The sequence below is a fragment of the Cetorhinus maximus genome, chromosome 22 (assembly GCF_964194155.1).
Source record: "Cetorhinus maximus chromosome 22, sCetMax3.hap1.1, whole genome shotgun sequence".
Taxonomy (NCBI): domain Eukaryota; kingdom Metazoa; phylum Chordata; class Chondrichthyes; order Lamniformes; family Cetorhinidae; genus Cetorhinus; species Cetorhinus maximus.
The window spans coordinates 10,803,246-10,824,707 of NC_135900.1; the positions used below are offsets into that span (position 1 = coordinate 10,803,246).

The 21,462-nt window shown below is 42.2% G+C and overlaps 2 protein-coding genes across 2 annotated transcripts in view; one reads left to right on the top strand and one right to left on the bottom strand.

Moving 5' to 3' along the window:
• The window catches only part of stab2 (stabilin 2), a 173,861-nt gene extending 169,098 nt beyond the window's left edge, over positions 1–4,763 (top strand). The window contains exons 67-68 of the mRNA XM_078567771.1: positions 584–697; positions 4,307–4,763. Coding sequence (XP_078423897.1) covers positions 584–697; positions 4,307–4,348 — 156 coding nt within the window. The 3' untranslated portion in view covers positions 4,349–4,763. The remainder of the gene's footprint in view (positions 1–583; positions 698–4,306) is intronic.
• A 5,855-nt stretch (positions 4,764–10,618) lies between these two features.
• nt5dc3 (5'-nucleotidase domain containing 3) overlaps positions 10,619–21,462 on the bottom strand; it is a 35,059-nt gene continuing 24,215 nt past the window's right edge. Inside the window, exons 11-14 of the mRNA XM_078567773.1 lie at positions 18,185–18,271; positions 17,537–17,677; positions 16,118–16,182; positions 10,619–14,831 (exon numbers count right to left, since the gene is read on the bottom strand). Coding sequence (XP_078423899.1) covers positions 14,570–14,831; positions 16,118–16,182; positions 17,537–17,677; positions 18,185–18,271 — 555 coding nt within the window. The 3' untranslated portion in view covers positions 10,619–14,569. The remainder of the gene's footprint in view (positions 14,832–16,117; positions 16,183–17,536; positions 17,678–18,184; positions 18,272–21,462) is intronic.

The following is a 21,462-nucleotide window of genomic DNA, read 5'->3' on the forward strand; positions in this document are numbered from 1 at the left end:
CTCTACGCAGAGATTCTGACCCAGATCCAAAACTGCCAAGCATCTTATAATGTGCAAAGCTTCCTAATTAATGATAAGTCAACTTTGAAACATTGAATCGCTGGACAGGCTCCCCTGAATACTCGCAGTAACTTATAGCATTACATTGTCATTCTTTTTAAAGTGTTAAAAGCCAATTCTTTCCAATAAACTGAGACACTGCCCCCAGCAGAAATTACTTTCTATTGGACGTTAGAAGTCTTAAGCATGGGGCAGGCCAACTTTTGGCTGACTTTACGGTCTGTTAGGTGCAATTAGCCTCTAAGTGACCTGAGGATTGGGGAGTGCAGCAATTATATGCTGTTTAATTCACCTAGTCACGGATAACTACAGAATTGTTGAGATGTGTCATACAATCAATGCTCCTGTCTTTCTAAAGCAGTGTTTTTCTTTTTTATTCTTTCACGGGATGTGGGTGTCACGGGCAAGGTCAGTATTTGTTGCCCATCCCTAATATGCCCAGTGTACTGTGAGCAGAGTCACAGGAAAATCCTGCCAGCTTTCGTTTGGGTTATTTGAAATGTTTCCCCATTTACTTTTACAGTCTGACGAAGGAGAAGATGTGGCCTCATTTGACGACTCGACTCCCAACAGGTTCAGTAACCCGATGTACAACAAGTTCACATCTTCTACAGAAAGCAGTGAAGACCCTTTCTGTGTAAGTTATTTGGTGACAAAGTAGGGTTGGTAGTGATTGGGGCAGAGTTGAAAGTATCCCCCCTGTCAGCTTCCATTGCTATCTAAACGAGGCTGCAGAAAACATGAACAATTTAAAAAGAAAGAATTTGCATTTCACCACCTCAGGATGTTCCAAACTGCTTCACAACCAATGAAGTACTTTTGAAGTGTAGCCACTGATGTAATGTCGATTTCCACACAGCAAGATTCCACAAACAGCAATGTGATAATCACAAGATAATCTGTTTCAGTACTTGCTGTAGGGTGGCTGAGTTGTACTGTTAATGATAGAGTTGATCTGCAGACACTCCTTGGGTGGAAACTTTATAAGTTTATTTACAATATACTCAGCCACAACTACATGTGTGCTTTCAACTCCAACTCTATCAGTACACTGACGGCCAAGGTAGCCCACGCTACTCTCCTATTGGTTACTACAAATCATGTGATCTTCCTTAACAAGTGTTATTCTTAAAGGTACATTACACACTAAATAAAACCATAACAGTACTGTTTGCTGAGGGGTAAATATTTGCCAGGATACCCTGCTCTTCTCCAAAATAGTGCCATGAGACCTTTTGCGTCGACCTGTGGGGGGTGAAATGGGGCACCCTGATAATGACTGACCCGCCAATGGCACATTGATCAGACTTGTTGGACCTATGATTGACTCTGAGTCAGTACCCTAATGGGTAGGTTGGCCAAGTAGCAGACAACCTTACCAGAGCAATGTGCCATTTTGGCTGCATCATTGCCTGTACCTGATCTCTAAGTCCTTGGGTCTTTCCAACCTGTTCCCAGTCCTTCTGGCATTTGATAAGTGTGATGTATCTGGACTTCTACCTGCCTACGCCGCTCCCTCCACACCTGTTGCTATAATGGTCAGTGCCTGAAAGTTGACCCCTGCCTGAGTACCGCTGGACGATGGTGTCCTTGTGACTACAGAGGCAAGAATTGGGAGCGGACCAATCCCACAGCCCCAGTAGTGCAGAGTCCACTGGCAGTGCAACGAGACCAGCGCAGCGCTATTGAAGGTAGGCTATATATGTTGCACTCACCTCAAAGTTGCAAGTGAAGTGAGGTCAGACCTGTGCACACCCCCCTTTTTCAAATGAGATTCAGACTGACATGATTTCCCACTGGCTTAACGCAAAATTGGAAGGCAGCACCTGATTCCGGCGAGAAGCTTATTTAATGCTCCATTCATGAGATGGTAATGAATGCAAACAGCATCCATGGCACTGCTCAGCAGGATAACTGACCCGCCATTAACCCGCCATCGGAAGAATCGCTAACTATTTTTATGCCGGTGGGTTTCCGAATTTTGGTTCCCGCTCACCATGAAACCGGTCGCGGGCAGGACAGGAAAATTCCATCCTAAAGTTCCTAATAAGTGATAGAAGGATACCTTACAATAGTGGCTGCACTTCAAGTGTACTTCATTGACTATAAAAGGCTTCGGGACATCAGAAGAACAGGAAAGGAGCTGAACAAATGTAAATTAGGGAGATGACGGCATAGTGGTAATGTCACTGGACTAATAATCCAGAGGCCCAGGTTAACACCCTAGGGTACATGGGTTCAAATTTAATAAAAATCTGGAAATGAAGGCTAGTTTCAGTAATGGCGGCCATGAAACTATCACTGATTGTTGTAAAAACCCATCTGGCTCACTCATGTTATTTTAGGGAAGGAAATCTGCCATCTTTACCTGGTCTGGCCTATATATATATGACTCCAAACCCACAGAAATGTGGTTGACTCTTAACTGACCTCCAAAATGGCGCAGCAAGCCATTCAGATCAAGGACAATTAGGGATGGGCAACAAATGCTGGATTTGCCAGTGACGCCTGTATCCCATGAAAATAATTTTAAAAAAGGCTTTTTCCAATTATTTCCACTGCAATGGACAAAGACAAAGGTGGCCTAATAGAGCGTTTTAAAAAAAATTCTGAAACCTGTAAGAGTTTTTGTAGAGCGAACCGGGAAAGTTTGCATTCTCCAGTTGGTCAGTGATGATTGGTCATCAATTATCACCCAACTATGAGGCGGGAGGTTTAGAAGGAAGTTTTCTATACAGAGGGTTGTTGGAACATGGTGACTGAGGTAGGGACCATTGACCTTGACACAAAATTGGATGAATATTCGAAGCAGAGATACACGAAGCAATGAGATTAGTCAGGTTGCTCCAGAAAGAGTGCCACAAACAATAGCGTCATGTGTTATTAGCTTCTATGATTCTATGACAGTGGGCTTAGCTTAAGAAGGAACCGGGTATTCCAGTGCTGAGGGCACAAAAAAGTCTAAATTTCAGTATAATTTCTATTTAAATTCGATCTATTGAATTCCAGCCCTCGTTGTTAAGATGATCTCAAGTTTTTAACCAGTCTAGTTACAGATGCTTCAACACTATTATAACGCGAAGTATGTCGCCTTCTACTGTGTTGTATCACAGAATGTACAGCGCAGAAACCTGCCATTCAGCCCAACTGGTGTATGCCAGTGTCTATGAGCCTCCTCCCACTTTATTTCGTCTAGCCCGACCAACGCAGCCTATTTTTTTCCCCTTCCTGTACTTGCCCAGTTTCATCTTTGTGGTAACTGGACGTATAGTCACTCCCTCCTGCTAATCACGGGTCATGTGACACACTGTGGGGGCTCGGACCAGTGAGCTATTAGCGCGGGCAATCTGCGGGGCGGGGCTTTTCTGATGAGAGATCTGATCAAGCGTGCAAGCCCTGAAAATGTCTCTGTAATAAAGTTTAACTGTTTCTTGATTAAACCAGTCTGCTCCATAGAGTCATCACAATCTCAATTGCTACAGCAACTCCTTATGGCAGCAATTTCCATTTTCCTGTCTCTTTTTGGATAAAAAGGTCTCTTGTGGATTCCTTATTGGATTTATAAGTGACTTTCTTGTAATTCTGTCCTCCAGTTTTGGACAATCCCACATGTCTTCTTCATGCCCAAAATTATGAAGGGACTTGACAAAGGTCTTTATTTGGTCACCTCTCTGCCTTCTCTTTTCAGTGTTTCCTGATTGTTACAACCTCCCAAGTGGGTACAGGAAAATGATTGAGAACTTTGCAGCTTGCACTGATTGGACAATTGCTGTAGCCTTTTTTTGACAAGAATTCCGCTGCTCCTCTTCAAATAGCCCCATGGGAGGTGTCAGCTGTGGCTCAGCTCATAGCACCCTCGCCTTTGAATCAGAGGGTTGTGGGTTCATGTCCCAATCCCGGAAACCAAGAACTGTGATTGTACTCGAAAGAGTTGCAATCTGTGACTGTTGATAACTCGAAAGAGTTTCAAATAGCCCCATGGGATCATTAGCCTCTACCTATGAGGGGGCAGAATTTAATGTCTCATCCAAAAGACTGCACCTCCCCTGCAAAGATGTGTCCGCCTAGATTATGGGTGGAACTCAAACCTAATTGACTTTCTGACACACAATGCAAGAGTGCTACCCATTGAGCCATGGCTGATACCTATTAGAGTCCGGGTATGAGCAAAGCTAAAGGCCACACGGGGAGCTAGGGCTACAGTTGATCGTTTATTTACAGTAATCACCTGTTTAATTTTCTACAGGATGAACATCGCCTGGCAACAAATAATGAGCATGAGAAATAGCAACACTGTCAACATTCTGTGTGTACATCATTACCAAAGAAATTTTGAACACTAAAGATTTGGCGGTCATTGCAAGCTCTCTTGAGTGCAGCATTGTGATCTATCTTGAATGAACAATGGGACCTATAGGGCCAGACAGCATCTTTGGTTAGCCATCGAAGGATGGGTTGATGAAAATTAAATCTATATTTTACAGACATTATAGTCTTCTTTGAAAAACGACCAAATTAACAGAATAGCGATATAAGATTGTGATATTTAGCTGACTATTGTAATCTATTAAAGTGGAGGTATTCAAACGAAAAATGTCCTAAAGCTCATGCTGATAAGAAACCTTTGGAAAACATTGTCTAAGGATATATTTGGCTAATTGTTTTGAATTTGGATTAAAGGCCTCAGATGCATCTTTAAATAAGGACATCTGTTTTCCTTCTGTTTAGAAATAGAAACATGTTAGAAAGACACGAAGAACATCTAGTGTTGAAAATCCTCTAGGACTGCCCTTCTGGAATTAAACACTAATCTCCCAGTGTAATAAACTTGGGGGTACCGGACAGATTTCTTGTTGGAAACAGTAAACTTTATTTACAGAGCTCCTGTTGAAGCTACATGTTTGAACCAAGGCTAGAAAAGTCCACCCCTAAGATTACCCACCCTTAGGGCTGATTCATCTGTACAGTTACAAGATCCCCATAACAATATGAAAGGTTTTACTTAACATTACCACATTCCTCCCCCTTTAATTTTGCTTTACCTCTCTTATTTACAAAAAATATCTTAACCCATTACATATACAAATATAGACAGTTCATGCAATTATAGATTTAGTCTTTGAGGTGGTTTTCTGATTCGGGTAGAGCGACAACTCTACGACTTGAGATTCTTCCATTGGATCAACTCGACAGGATCTCCAGCATCAGGGACATCCTTAGACAATGTCAGTTCAGAATTATTTACTTCAACAGAGACATCAGGTATGTCTATTCTTTGTCAATCTGGCGCCTCAGGGATCAAAGGTTCGACTTCAATTACAGGCGGAGTAGCAGGTTTTTGGAGTCTCTCTCTCTGAGATGATCTACCTGTTTCCTAACAGTCCTGTTTTCCACTTCTACTTGATAAAATACAGGTCCTGTTTCAGATTCGATTGTACCAGGAACTCATCTCTGTCCAGTTGCAAAATTTCACACAAAAACCGTCTCTCCCACAGTAAATTCTCGAACTTTACTGTGAACATCATGATTCACTTTCTTACTACTCTGGTTTTTCCTCTAAGTTAGGAAATACTAGACTCAATCTTGTACGAAGGCGACATTTCATTAGCAATTCAGACGATGTTGAACCTGTAGTTATATGAGGAGTCATATAATAGTTGAAAAATCTTGAAATTTGTGTTTCGAACATTCCCTGGGATAGTTTCTTCATGTCTGTTTTAAAGGTTTGTACTGCTCTTTCTGCTAACCCATTGGATGAAGGATGATAACAGTCTCTTCTGACATGTTTAATCCCATTTAGGTTCATGAATCTCTGGAATTCCATACTAGTGAAAGCAGCACCATTATCTGACACAATAACTTCTGGTAGGCCATGTACACTAAAACATTGGCGCACAATGTAGGTGATCTCACTTCATACACATCCATCCACTTTGAATATGCAATGATCACTAAAAATATGGTACCTAAAAATGGACCTTACATAGTCTGTATGTAGTCTAACCCAGGGTCAACCAGGCCACTTCCACAGACGCAGTGGAGCTGAAACAGGCAACTTCTGCTGTTGCTGACACTGGAGACAGTGTTTAACCATTTTTTCCATCTCACTGTGGATAACTGGCCACCAGGTGTAACTTTGCATGAGCATCTTCATTTTCGAAATGTCTGGATGCGCACTATGAAGCTCTGTTAATAGTGGTTCTCTTCCTTGCTCCCCACAACAAGATACCATTCTGACAACTTAGTTCAGATTTACGAACATAGAATGGTTTTAACTCTTCAGGGTCTTGGACATTTGACCATCCTTGCAATACCTGTTCTCAGACTCTTGATAAAATTGGATCCCAGTTTGGCCAATTATTTATCTGCTTCACACAGACCAGTGAGGAGTCCAGGAAATTAAAAGCAAGTACAACTTCTTGAGGTACTGGAGAATGTGTAATGCTCTCTGGCAAAGGAAGACTGAGGGCATTTGCATTTGCTATATGCACGCCCGGACAGTGCATAAAAGTGTACTCATATGCCGACAAAGTTAAAGCGCATCTTTGAATTCTAGCAGGTTCTATCAGTCAGGTTGCTTTATCTTCACTAAATAAACCCAATGGTTCTGATCTGACACTATGGTGAAATGCCAACTATGCAAATATTGATGGAGCTTCTTTACTCCAAATATGACAGATAAGCCTTCTTTTCCAATTTGTGAATAACCCTTCTCGGCTGCAGTGGGGGGGTGGTTCTGGAGACATATCCTATTGGCCTTTCAGATCCATCCTCCGTCTTGTGAGACAATACTGCTCCCACTCCATAGGCAGATGCATCATAAGTGAGGATTAATTTCTTTGACAAGGTCATAGTGTACTAGCAGACATGACGAGTGTAAACGCTTCCTGACTTTTATGAAGGTTTCCTCTTGCTGTGCCTTCCAGGACCATCTGTAATTCTTCAATTATAAGTGTAAAGGGTGTAATGCTATAGACAAATTAGGCAAGAAGCACCCCTAAAAAGGACTTGAGCTCCATGACGTTGGTAGGAGAGGGTGCTTCCTTGATTGCTCTGACTTTCTCCTCTACTGGATGCAACCCTTGGGCATCCACTCAATGACTCAAATATATGTGACTTCAGTCACTTGAAACTGCACTTTTTTTTCCCCAAACATATGCTAGCCTCCAAAAATCTCTTCAGAACCTCTTCTAGTTTGGCCAAATGTTCTGCTTCCATTGATTCTGTGATCAGGATGTTATCTAGGTACACTATAGCTCAGGGAGGCCCTTGTAGTAGGCTTCCCATGGTTCTTTGGAAAATCACACAGGCAGATGACACACCAAAGGGTAGACATGTATATTGGTACAGGCCCTTGTGTTTGTTTATGGTGACGTACCCTATAGATGTGTTGTCTAGCTCTAGCTGTTGGTATGCATGGCTTAAGTCCAGTTTAGTGTAGGATCTTCCTCCTGCAAGTTTAGCGTATAGATCTTGAATCCTTGGAATTGGATATTTGTCTAATTTCACAGCCTTTTTCACAGTTAATTTGTAACCTCCGCTGACGTGAATGGTTTAAATCTGGTTTCATCACAGGGACTATGGGCACTGCCTATTCCAAAGGCTGGACTGGCTGGGTTATTTCAAACTTCTCTAAGCGGCACAATTCTGCATCCACCTTCTCCTTTAGGGTGTAAGGCACAGGTCTGGCCTTAAAAAAAAAAACTGGGGTGTTGCTTCAGAATCCACGTATATTTTAGCCTGCAGGCCTCTTATTTTTTCCAACTCATCTCAGAATACCCTGTCGTACCTTTTTAACAACTCAGGAATTCCTCCTGTTCTGACCTGAAAAATTTCTGACCAGTTGAGTTTAATTTATTTCAACCAATCACAGCCCAGAAGGCTAGGCTCTTCACCTGTTACAACAATTATTGGCAGCTGGGCTGCCTGTTGCCTGTAGGATACAGGTACAGAGGTGATGCCTTTCGCCTGTATTGCCTCTCCAGTATACATTTTTAGCTGAGCCGTGGTTTGCTCCAAGCTCAATGGCTGGGTACCTTCTCTAAGGTGTTTAAAGATGTTTTCCTCCCACCACTGTGGTTGATGCTCCTGTGTCAACCTCCATGACTAGAGGTGTCGGAGATTAATCACACCAAGGCATCATTTCATACGTAGAAACCCCATTTATTACTTGTGCACAAGGGAGACAATACAATGAGAGCTACTGTACCGTCTCGTAGCAGAATATACGCAGACTTGTTAAAAGCATTTTTACAGCCAATCAGTAAATTTTGCACAAACCTATCCGCTTCTTTGCATAAGTTAACTGACCAATCCACGTGCCAGTAAATTTCCATTTCCCTCACAACAGATGTTCTGGTTACACAGTTGCTTATCACAACCCTGATTACATTCAGCCTGGGAAAGAACAAAATGGAACGTCTCAGGGCTCATCCTACAACTGTGGTCAGACAAGATGGTATTGTTCTCAAGGCTGTAGTATTTTTCTCTTAGGCCTAGGCATACAATTCAACTTCTCATTAACCCTTCCAGCACCAAATGGGCTCCCTGCAGTTGCCTAGGCCACCACAGAGGCTTCCCATTTACTTGAAGGATAACGGTGATTGGTTCAGTTTTCCTGGCCTTAAGATTATATGGGGAATGGATATCAGTATCAGCAGTTTTTGGTTCATTTATATTGTGCACATCATTCAAGTTGATCTGCTGTCCGAATGGCTATCTTGATCTCGCCCTGCATTATTTTATAACATGCCCCTTTGTGTGACAGTAGTGGCATTCTGCCTCTTTAAATCTGCAGGTTTCCGGTACATGATTACCCCACATCGGTAATACAAATTTCTGAATTACTGGTGAAAAACTGCTTCCAGTATTTCTTTTTGTTTTTCTAGCGGTAGGGACTGTCACTTCAAGTAGTCTCCCTGGTTTTCGCGCCACCCCCAGCAACAGGTTCCTGCCCTAACTGAAGAACAGCGCCATGTTGCACACTCTGCAAAGCCTGCGAGTCTCTCTCAGCACTCTCCATTGCTAGCACTATCTCCATGGCGTGCTTCAGATCTATACTTCTACGAGTAAACAGTGCTGAATGACGTTGTCATGCATGCTGCAAACCAAACAATCTCGCCACGTCGTTCAGAATATCTCCGAAGTCACAGTGCTCCATTAACTATTTTAACTTAGTGATGTATGTTGCAATCGACTCACCCTTACTCTGGAGTTGAACTTGAATCTTTGCATGATCACTGATAGTTTAGGCCGAAAATGTGCCTTCACGAGGTCCACTAGCTCGTTGAAGGATCTGGAATTTGGTGGGTTCGGGGCCATCAGACTACGGATTAGGTTACAAGTTTTGCTCCCGCAGACACTCAGGAGAATTGCCTTCTGTTTCTCCTCCATTGTCATTTCATTCACCACAAAGTAGAAACCTAGGCACTCTATGTACTGACTCCAATCTTCGATGGACGAGTCATACGGGTTAATTCTGCTGAAGAGTGGTATGACTGGTGAAGATACTTTCCTTTTAAAAATGGAAATACTCACATTCGCGAGGCGAGGTGCAGCAACCTAGCTATTTATCCTCATTGCCAATTGTAATAAACTTGGAGCGCAGGGCAGGCTTCTTGTTAGAGACAATAAACTTTATTTAGAGCTCCTGATGAAGCTACATGCTTGTACCGAAACCAAGGCTAGAAAACTCTGCCCCTAAGCTTACCCGCGCTTAGGGCTGATTCACCTGTACATTCACATGATCCCCTTAAGAGTATGAAAGGTTTTACTTATAATTACTACATCCAGGCATTGCTTTGAGCAAACAATCAGAAACATCATAGGGGCAATAAATAGTTATTTTTTTGTTCATTTGCTTTGAACCTGTTTATTAGAATGCTTAAAATATTGCAGACAGAAAAAAGATTGTTGAACTGACAAGCCAAGAATTGTGCAATTCGGTAACAAAGAACCTGCTCATTTTCCAATTGTTGCAGGAGAGGGTTGTGCTGGGAGATTGACATGTTAGGTGGCCGATAGCAGGAGTGTGAGATCATGTGATGAAACCTCCAGAAAGGCATCCAAGCATTGTTGGCAACCCCTGCCTCCACCCCACTCTAAACCAGGCGTGGACCATCTGGAGCTTGCTCTTAGGAATCCCATCCAAAGCTGGCCACGCCATAATCTGCTGGAGGTTTGAATTTGTAGGGGGAACGTTAGTGAAAAGGCCTTTCTCTTAAGCATTGTCTGTCAATTTGTTCAGGGGGACGGGGGAAAAAGTGCGCTCAGGATGTTCTAGTGAAGGGAGACTGGCGCAGGGAAAAAATAGTAACTCCCTTTCCATATTGAAGCAGGCAGCTGTAGTGAGGATGCTGGATGGAATACAAATTCCAGTTAATTCACGAGAAGGCAACAGGCAATAAAATAATAATTCGCTTCTTTCCTAAATGCATCTTTTGAAGGTCGTTTCCAATTGGACCTTGCAAACCTGAAAGATTCTGCAAGCAGCATTTTACCAACCACTAATAAATGTGGTAAAGCTGATTTTAAAAAAACAAGGTACTGAAATCCTCTCCATTGTTCTGGTCCTCATGCATTTCCTTTATTACTGACACAGCATACAGAAAAAATACACTTCAAATATATTGTAACAACTTACATTATTAGGACAGACACCAAACTACAAACAATTGGGCTTCATGGTTTACAGAACTCCTTTCTACAGCAATGTCAGGAGCGCATTGAAACTACACTTGTTCTCATGTATTTGAAATAGTGCAACCTTTTACTGCCATGAAAATTGCAGAGAAGCATTTTGAAAAAGGAATAAAACAGGTCTTTTAATTATCTGCAATTAACCCTTTGATGCAGAGAAGCATAACTGATTTGCATGGCGTTTAAAAATATAAACAAAAAATACTAAGTGTAGCTTCTTACATTTCATTGCATAACTTCTGCTTAAATTCTGAACAGGAATTCTAAGTCTCTTTAGTAATTGAAATAATTTGTACCTCAGTATGAATTACAAAGACAGTAGCTGTGATCGTCTCAAATTATATAACTTTTTTCATAAAGCACACCTATACAATTACAAAAATAGAGACACGATCAAAAATGTCAAATCGTTTTAGTATTGAATAATTTGATTTTCATCCTACAATTTAGAAAACAGCACAATTAGAGTTCCTTCAAAATGTCAAGCCAAGATCATCTTGATCAGAACGCACACGAGGAGCTGAAAATTAAACATATCCAATTATTCCATTCACTAGATTATAGAACCATCACTTAAGACCACTCATTATCAAAATGGATTTTCATTTCAATTGGGAATTAGGTTAGAGTTTTGTGGGAAGATTTCAAATCTGTAGTATATACGCAAGATTAAATTTCCCTGAACTCCCCAAACTGCAGTAGTGATACAGTTCAAAATCACCGGTGGGGTTTTCGAAGGACATACATGCAGTTCATTATAAAATAGAAGCTTACCGCGTGCAGCTCTCCGTCCAGTGACATTAACGGATGAAGACTGCCTGCTGAATGGAAGGTCCCATTGGAGGCATAGGGCATTTAGAAACCCACCCACCCCCCCACTCACCTCACCCCCACCCCAACTCATCTATAAACACTTCTTTTTTTATAATTGAACCAACCCAGTATCAAACAAAGTAAACGATCAAAAGTTTCAGACGGAAGCCAACCACAAACATCCAAAATCACGAGAAACAAAGAAAATGTGCCAAATTAAAGAAGATTATTTCTCCTATCGACTATACGCTCCAGTCCCTGCAATGCCCACTGGGCACGGAAGGCTTTAACACTGCTAAAGCATTTACTGCAGTACCAAAAGACATGTCGATAGAATTGGTTCAAACCCTTTGGCACTCCGGTTCAGGTCCAGCCTGAACCATTAGAACGGAAGTCCCTTCCCTCAGCCCAGTTCCCGGAGGGTGAAACGCCGGAGGGACAAAACCATCACTAATTCAACACACAAGACAACACAAGTCTGGCTGAAGGAGGAACAGCGATATCCCACTGGTTGGGGAGAAGATGTACGTGTGGGCGAACGGCTGATAATTTATTTTCGACACAAGGTGGGGTGTTTAGTCACGTGGTGAGACTGGAGAAGCTGGAAATGCTCTCCCTAGGGCAGAGGAGGTTAAGAAGAGGTTTAATAGGAGGTGGTCAAAATGATTAGGGTTTTTGATAAAGTTCCTCTGACAGGAAGCTCACAAATTGGAGGACACGGATCTAAGATAATTGGCAAAAAAAAGCCAGAGGGGAGATGAGGAGTTTTTGTTTTAAAATATGCCACAAATTGTTATGGTTTGGAATGCACTGTTTGGGAAGGGTGATGGCAGAAGACTCACGAGTGACATTAAAAAGGGAATTGGATATATACTTGAAAAGGCAAAATGTACTTGGAAAGTACATTCACAAAATATACTTGAAAAATGTAAAATTTCCCTCAAAGAGCCAGGGAGTGGGCCTAATTTGTTCAAAGAGCTGTACAGTAAGCCAAATGGCCTCCTCCTTGTGCTGAACAATTCCATGGAATTGCAATCAGTCAGATTTTAGGTCTGGAGGTTTACATCTGCTATTCCTCAAAGCGTTTCTTCGGAAGATAGATATTAATGCTACTGTTATATTTTAAAATTTACTTCAGATGAGTAACACTGTAAACAAAAAATTTTGTAACGTAACATGACCAGTGAACTCAAGTGCATTTCTGAAGGAATACTGCGCGCGTCATAAAGCTTGGCACATAAGGGATAATACACTTTGCATTGAATAGTAACAAGCTAACTATTAAGTGTTGACCAATTTGTTTTAACGTTCCGTTTGATATGCTGGACTTCTCAAAGAGAAACAAATTCAACTGAGAGAAAAATTGTTTGAGGTTATGTAGAAAAAAAGGCAAGTAGGATTCAAGCACGCTCATGCCAAATGGCGGTTTACACACTTTATACTGAATAAGGAGCCATGATAGAAAATCTGTGGGATATTTCCCAACAGTCAGGCCACAGAATGACCAAACGCAAAGCCTCACACTGACTCATGCCATTTTGTTAATGGGTTTTATGCCAGTCCTCCATCTCAGCTCATGCTCTGACTCTAACTTACCGTGTATCCCGTCACCCCCCCAGCAAGCCTCCCTTAGTGGCACAGCTTTTAATGTCTGGATCCTCCCCTCCCCAACCATCTTCACCTTACGACTTCCCTCCTCACTTGGATTATGTTTTCAATCAACTTTCCCGATAGTGTTCAGTCTATCGTCTTGGATGCCAATTGTTCTTTTATGCATTTGCTTCAGGAACTTAAAGAGCATTGTTTTTTTTCTTTATTCTTGCATGGGATGTGGGCATCGCTGGCAAGATCAGTATTTATTGCCCATCCCTAATTACCCATGACTGAGTGACCTTCAGAGGACATTTAAGAGACAACCACATTGCTGTGGATCTGGAGTCACATGTAGGCCAGACCGGGTAAGGACGGCAGATTACCTTCCCTAAAGGGCATGAGTGAACCAGACGGATTTTTAATAACAATCGATGATAGTAATGGCAACCAAGAAACTGAGACTCGCTTTCAATTTCAGATTATTAATCTGAATTTAAATTCCACCATCTACCATGATGTCCTCAGAGCATTAGCCTGGGTCTCTGAATTACTAGTCAGTGATATTACCACTAGACCACCATCCCCCTATGTACATATAAAAAAGCCTATGACTTATGCAACAAATCTAGCCAACAATGTCATACAAAACTTACATTTACGTAAACAGGAATGACTCTACCGGTGCTGTCTAACTAGAAGTTGGCTAAGATGTCGTTATGAGGGATTTGCCAACATTGCACTTGCTCAAGTGACTAGCACACTTTAGAGTCAATATTGAAAGTGGATGTTGTGTGTGAACTGTCTTCAAGTCAGTCTCTATATACACTGTGTTTATATAATTAGTTCTCCACCAAAGCACACCTGCTATCTGTACATATTAAGCAACCTCAATTCTCCACACTAACACGGACGACCCTGTTCTATGAGTAAGTCCAGCACAGTGGGAGGGGATCTCTGTTCTGGGTCAAGTGAGCCCAGGACACTTTCGCTTTCAAATCCCTCTCTTTTGAAAAGATGATTTATCAGACAGCCTCTGCCTGTGACTCAGCCCAACAAAGGTTAAGGGCTGTGAGCACTTTCATTCCCACCAGGAGGACATGCAAATACATAGACCAGGGCAATGGGACAAACCAACCCATTACCCAAGCAGCCCAGACCACAGAGAACCTCGCGTTGCTCAACGGGAAATTAAATTTTGGTGGCAACTTTCCACCCTTACAGTGGAAGAAGACAGAAAAACTTAGCTGATCATGCGCTCTAGCAATGTTCAACCGTAGCTAGCCACAACAGCCACTGAAAGCCCAGATACAATAAAAGACTTACAAAACGATTAAAGCAAAAAAAAGTTCTGAACTGTTTTTGTTGGCCCGATGAATTTGAATCGGTTAAAAACGCTTCAGCGTTTTCATTTAATCTGAGACTGCCCTTCGACGTAGGAGTATTTGGATGGGCTGCCACAGATCTGATCTGACCAGAGCAAGGCTTCGTGCTGCAGCGGCGTCCTCCGAGGGTAGAACGTGTTGTGCAGATTGTAGTTCAAGATGCAGCTCAGGGTCGCCATGTAAATATCGGCAAAGCGCGAGAGGCGTCGCGAGAAATAGGTGGGGTTATGATGGGTTCGGAAAATGCTGCCAAACTGTGGGTTAAAGATGGTCTTGGTCAGTTCCCTGAAACATCAAAGTAAAGGAGTCATCAGTATACGGAAAACAAATCAATGGATTTCTTAATACAACTCGACCAGGAAGCCCCATCTGTGGGATAGAAAATGCCTTTGACCTGACACCACCTATGGTAAAAGAAGCTTCCTTCACCATCGGAAATGCATGGTCCAATCTTCCTTATTCATACTACTACGACCTCTCCCGATTAAGAAGGTTCAAGTTCCACCCCAGAGGCTTGAGCACCAGATCAAGGCTGACGCTCCCAGTGTCAGTACTGAGAGTGCTGCACAGTCTTTCAGATCAGGCATTAAACTGAAGCCCCAACTGCCCTTTCAGTTGGACAGGAAGGATACCATGGTACTATTTCGAAGAAGAGCAAGGACAACCTCCTCAGAGGCCTGGCTAATATTTATCCCTCAGCCAACACCATTAAAATTGATCATCTGGTCGTTTCTTTCATTGCTACAATCAAACTGGCTGGCGTGGTTTCTAGTGAGTGACAGCGCGAGAGCACAAGTTGGTGAGGAGAAGGAATGAAGAAAGGATCACACTAAGTTGTGAGCTGCCTCACAGCCAAAGAGTCTGGTGACATTCTCACATGGCCTCACGTGGGGTACGGTAACATAGTGGTTATGTTACAGGGCTAATGATCCAAAAATCCCACCAAAGCAACTGAGGGATTTAAATTCAATTAATTTTTTTAAAATCTGGAATTAAAGAGCTAGTATCAGCAATGATGACTACAAAACTACTGGACTGCCATAAAAACCCATCTGGTTCACTAATGTCTTTTAGGGAAGGAAATCTGCCGTCCTTAGCTGATCCGGCCTGTATGTGACTCCAGAGCCACAGCAATGTGGTTGACTCTTAACTGCCCTCTGAAATGGCTGTATTCAAGTAGGTCGCTCACCACCACCTTCTCAGAGGCAATCAGGGATGGGCAATATATGTTGGCCTTACCAGTGATGCCAACAGCCTGTGAATGAAAAGAATGTCACAATTGGCCACTTAGGTAGCCACATAGGGCTGACTATGCCCATGGATCCACATTGTCTGCAATTGGCATCATCTTCAGGGCAGGATAGAAGAAAAAAATATTGGGAATGATATTATAACATTGAGATTTCTATATCTAATCTCTTTCACAAAAGGTTTCCAACTGATTTAAATGCAGTTAAGTAAATAGTGAGGGCCATAAATGAAGGTGTTCATGGCGGTATTATAATCACCTCAACTAGAGTGTGAATGATGGCTGTACGTAGTCACATGTATGGTGGTTATTACACACTCACCTTAACTCGTTTCTCTCTTTGATCCATTCTTGTAGCACCATCCGGGACTCTGCGTCTTCATAAATCTAAAACAATCAAAAATAAAAAAGGCCACCAGTTCACCAAATGTCAAGAAGGCGTATGTGAATGCGCGCTAGCAAAACAAAATCACAACTGTTTAAACACTGGGGTCAACCGTCACACCCCCGTGTGATGGAGACAAGTTTTAAGTTTCATTTGTGAAAAGGCTAGCGAGGTGATCTCTTAGACATCACAAACGAGATCAGAAACTAGCAAGCCTCTATCAATAATCCTACAGTTGCACATTAACTCAAGGTGAAAAACTTATACTGGTGAAAGGTTGAAGAAAATCTGATGGCTGTAGGTATGGCATCTTATGGCATGAACTATTAGACTAGTGCTCACACCTTTTAGCGAAAAATGCTTTTGCCCTGTGTTACCATCTCAGAAACTGGGGGAGGTTAAGCATGGGATGCCATTTTTGTGAAGTTAACAGAGGCAACATTATTTACAAGGGCCCAGCACTAAGGCTATTTCAACACGGCGCCAAAGAGAATTTCACCCAGTGACCTCTAATGATGTTGAACACACTCAGCCACAAAAGGCCAGTGGAAGGAGACACACAATTAATTTGCATCCATCAATTTAGATAACATCACAATTAAAATTCCTTGAAAATGTCGTCAGTTCACACTGACCATAATCAAAATGCATCTGTCATCTGAAGGACAAAATACTGATAATGCAGAATTATTCTAGATTGTAGAACTAGCCAATACACTACTCTTTGTCAAAACTGATTTTCAATTCAATTGGATTCAAGCTTGGAGGCCTAATTTCAGATCAGCAGACAACCAGGCCTGACCTCCCCAAGCTGCACCTGCATCAGCCTGAGGGAATGACAGACGTGAAACTGAATCCAAAATCTATTGTGTAGACATCCAAGCACAAACGTGCTACTGCCTCTCACTTACCTTTTTTTAAAAAAAATTTATTCTTTCATGGGATGTGGGCATTGCTGGTAGCATTTGTTGCCCATCCCTAATTACCCTTACAATGAGTGTCTAGCTAGGCCGTTGTAGAGGGTATTTAAGAGTCAACCACATTGCTGTGGATCTGGAGTCACATGTAGGCTAGACTAGGTAAGGAAGGCCAATTTCCTTCCCTAAAGGACATTAGTGAACCAGATGGGTTTTTACAACAATTGAAGATACTTGTCACGATCACCATTATGGTCCAGATTTAATAACTGAATTCAAATTCCACCATCTGCCATAGTGGAATTTGAACCTGTGTTCCCAGAGCATTAACCTGGGTCTCTGGGTTACTAGTCCTGTGGCATTACCACTATGCCACCATCTCCCCGCTTTTCACCACTGATCACCTGATCTTCATAAATTCAGCATTGTAAAACCTTACCTGCATGCGTTCAAGTAGCCCAGTGAGACCCTGCAGCCACACAACCACCTGACTGTACTGCTCTGTATTCATGGTTTTAATCTCTGATCGTAGCTCTGGGATAATCGCACCTGTCCTCCAACCATGCTTCAGGGTCAGATCCTTTTGTGACAGAAAGGACGTCGGTTAGTTATGCTTAGCCAAGTCATAGTTACAGAAGCACAAACAAGATGCCTTTCCTCTGTTCGGGGGTGGGGGGTGGGTGTAGAGCAGAAGACTTATACTGCATTTGTAACCGCAAATACAGCCGAAAGTGCTTTAATCTTTATGTGAGCACACAAAATAATTTCAGCAAAGTAGAACTCTGATTAATAAGCATTTCAAATGAACTCAGAATATTTGATTTTGGGAATAAAACCATTTGCGAGCACAGAACGCATAAGAGGGCGAGGCACAATCTCAACGTGCTTAACACCGACCATTCTACCAATTAAGTGTTCCTGTCTCTCTTCGCTCATCTCGTTACCCACCCCCCGGCAAAAAGTAATCTGAGCCCAGAAGTATGTGACAAAGGAGTTAAAATGCACATCAAAATAAATACCGCTATATTTTGTATAACGCAGAGTTACTTTCATTTAATCAACTTAACAGTAGCACGTTTACACTTACAGCTAGATCACTGTAAATGTGATCCCCGAAATAAAGCACTTTCGAGCCAGTCCAGCCAGTGAGCTTTAAAAATTCATACAGGTTGCCCTGGGATGAAAACAAATTACAAGATTAAAATGCAATTCGGACTAAGGATTGAGGATCACCACCACCCCACCCCACAAAAAGAAATTGCCTCATTAGAAATAAATACGTAAACCCTGACACGCAGATGCAATGCATGAATTTATGAGTCAACCACATTGCTGTGGGTCTGGGGGTCACATGTAGGCCAGACCAGGTAAGGACAGCAGATTTCCTTCCCTAAAAGACATTAGTGAACCAGATGGGTTTTTAATGACAAAAGGCAATGGTTTCATGGTCACCATGAGACTTGTAAGCCCAGGTTTTTTATTGAATTCAGATCTGCCATGGTGGGATTTGAACCCAGGCCCCCAGAACATTACCCTGGGTCTCTGGAATACTAGTCAGTGACAATGCCACTATGCCACCACCTCCCCCATGCAGTAAAAGAGCCATTTTATTAGTATAGTGTAGAGAGGTGGATCCCATTCTTTTAATTAAAGGACGTATTAACGCAAGAAGAATTGTGTTCATTTCGTACCAAGTTTTATACTCGCTTACTTTAAATATCGCAATGCACAAAAATAAGGTGAAAATCAGAGAGAGATATCAGACCATTCTTTTTATACAAGCAATTAGAGATTATAAATCTTTCTAAAATGAAGTACAACCTACATTTCTTAAGTTACTTAATTTAATTTGTCTGATTATTCAAACATTTTTTAAATTCCCACTCGGCTACATTATTAACTTTGCCTAACTCAGATTATTGGATAATTATATTTAGCACAAAAACATTGAAATAGCAGGAGGAAACCATATTGAAACATTGGTGAAAAAAAGAGACATGCTGTCGATGTTTTTCATCTTGCCCTCGTCAGGTCAAATGCAAGAAAACCAAATTTCAAAGAGAGCAACAATTTATAATGCCTGAGAAGAGAGTGCTGATTGGTTGGCAAGTCAATTCTGATTGGTCGAGATGTTGCCATGGAGAATGCACCTGAGAACTATTCTCCCTGACACTTAAAAGGAGCAATTCCTGAGCATGTTCCTTTTATCTGCATAGGACAGGCTCCTGCATATGAATATATGTAGCTTCTAGCATGTGTGAGTAAGCCACATTGCAAACCTGACTGATAATCTTAAATTGGTTGTTAATGCAATTCTTAGCACATTCTGGATTGTTCAGCAAGTGCTGTCCAATTGTGGAATCATACCTAATGTTCCAAGTTTCGCAAGCAGGGGCTAGCTGAGTACAATTGGTACTCTGCCTATTGCAAACAGCTGAGGAGACATGCTGTTTGATACAGTCCGCCAGCTGTTGGGATGTACAGCCTACGTATCAGGCATCGCACCGGCACTGAAATTCATATACCACATTACTCACGTATGGAGTAGGCTGAACGTCATTTTGGCTTGACGGCAGCATCTGGTTAGTGAAGAATACCACTTGCATTGCTACTGTTGCTGCCAACGGAAACATTTGGCCAGAATTTTCCAGCCCCACTACCCCCCCCCACAGCAGGTTTCCCTGCGGTGGGGCCGACGAGCCAGTGAAATCTCCTGTTATGGCACAGCAGATGTTAAATGCTGAGCTGCTCAAATCCTAGAGGGAAACTTGAAAGAGCCACCGCAACTGTTTTTGCAATTTGCCTTGAATTCAGTAGTAATAAGTCTACTGAGTCTTAGAGGTTTTTTGCAAAACTAAATTAAACATTTATTAATAAAAAAGATTAAGCACATACATAGGTCTACAAATTACTACTATGATAACTCCTAGCTCCCCTAATTAATCTAACTCCCAGTTAGACAGTAAAACAACATAGATTTCCACAGACCCAGGCAAAGCACACAATATCCTGGACAGTGATATTTAAAATGAATTCTCTTAACTTCGGTTGCAGGAGACAGCAGCTTGGTACATAGAGGCTGGAAGCTTTTCACACTTTTGTTAGATCTTAGAATTCCTTCTTTCCTTACATATAACCTTAGCTCCTTTATACATGTTTCTCCCTCATTAATGCAAATCACATTGTTCCAATATGTCTTTGCAACTTTACTTTTTCCATAATGTAAATCCTTCATAGTACTCATATTATCAGTAATCTTTGGGAAAAATAAACACACTGGGCAGGATTTCCCCCCCCGTCGGGGACGAAGTTAAAATGCAGGCGCGCTTCTGATTGGCACCCCCAATTGGGAACATGGCGCAATTTTACATGGGCAGGCCAATTAAGGCCTGCCCAGCGTGACGTCCGCACTGAAGCACTATGTGCTCCCTGTGCGAGCGGGGGGTAATCCCTAAACCTGAGTGCGCGCTCTTTCGTGCATGCGCATGAAAGAGCGCAATCATCTCCCTGAGGCTAAGTGCTGTCTCAGGGAGATCGTCTCTACAATAAAAAAATATTAAAAATAGAAAAAAAAAATTCCCTGACATGTCCCCTCATGTGACACTGTCACATGAGTTGGGACATGTCCATAACTTTTTTGAAAACTTTAATTAAATTTTTTAAAACCTACATGCAACCTCATCCCGCCCGTGGATGAGGTTTCAAGCTTTTTCTAATTCCCGCCAGGGCTCCTGGCCTGCTCGCCAACCTTAAGGTTGGATGGGCAGGTCCATTAATTATTTAAATGACTCTGTCAATGGCCTCAATTGGCCATTGACAGGTTGGCTGGCGCACAGCTGATTTTTCTGCGCCCCCGCCTACCGGAATATTTAAATGGGGGAGTTCCGCCCGACATCAACGCGCGTTATTTTATGCGCTGGCGAGTGGGCCCCACCTCCTGTTCGCCGATGGGGAAAATCCTGCCCACTGTTTGGCTTAGCCTCTGTTGGCTAGGTGTAACCCCTTACCATCTCTTTGAAATTCACGACTCTGGCTTACCTAAAAATGCAAATGTTCTTCACACCTCACATTCTAAAACTTCACCCATGTTTATGTATTTAGCATTTCAAACCTAGTTTCCCTTCCGATATATCAAAGCGCCCAGACCAGCTGTCTGCAATTCAATTAAAACTCACACACAAATACCCACACACAGAGAAACTAATCCAAGCCCCACTATTAACCTACCTTTGCAATAAATTACAATAATACTACGAAAATGACTATATTTTCATGACATCTCCATTCACATCAGCGGGACCAGAAGATCCCACCAGTGATAGGGGTTGGAAAATTCCGGCCATTTATCTCTACTGTCACTTCTTC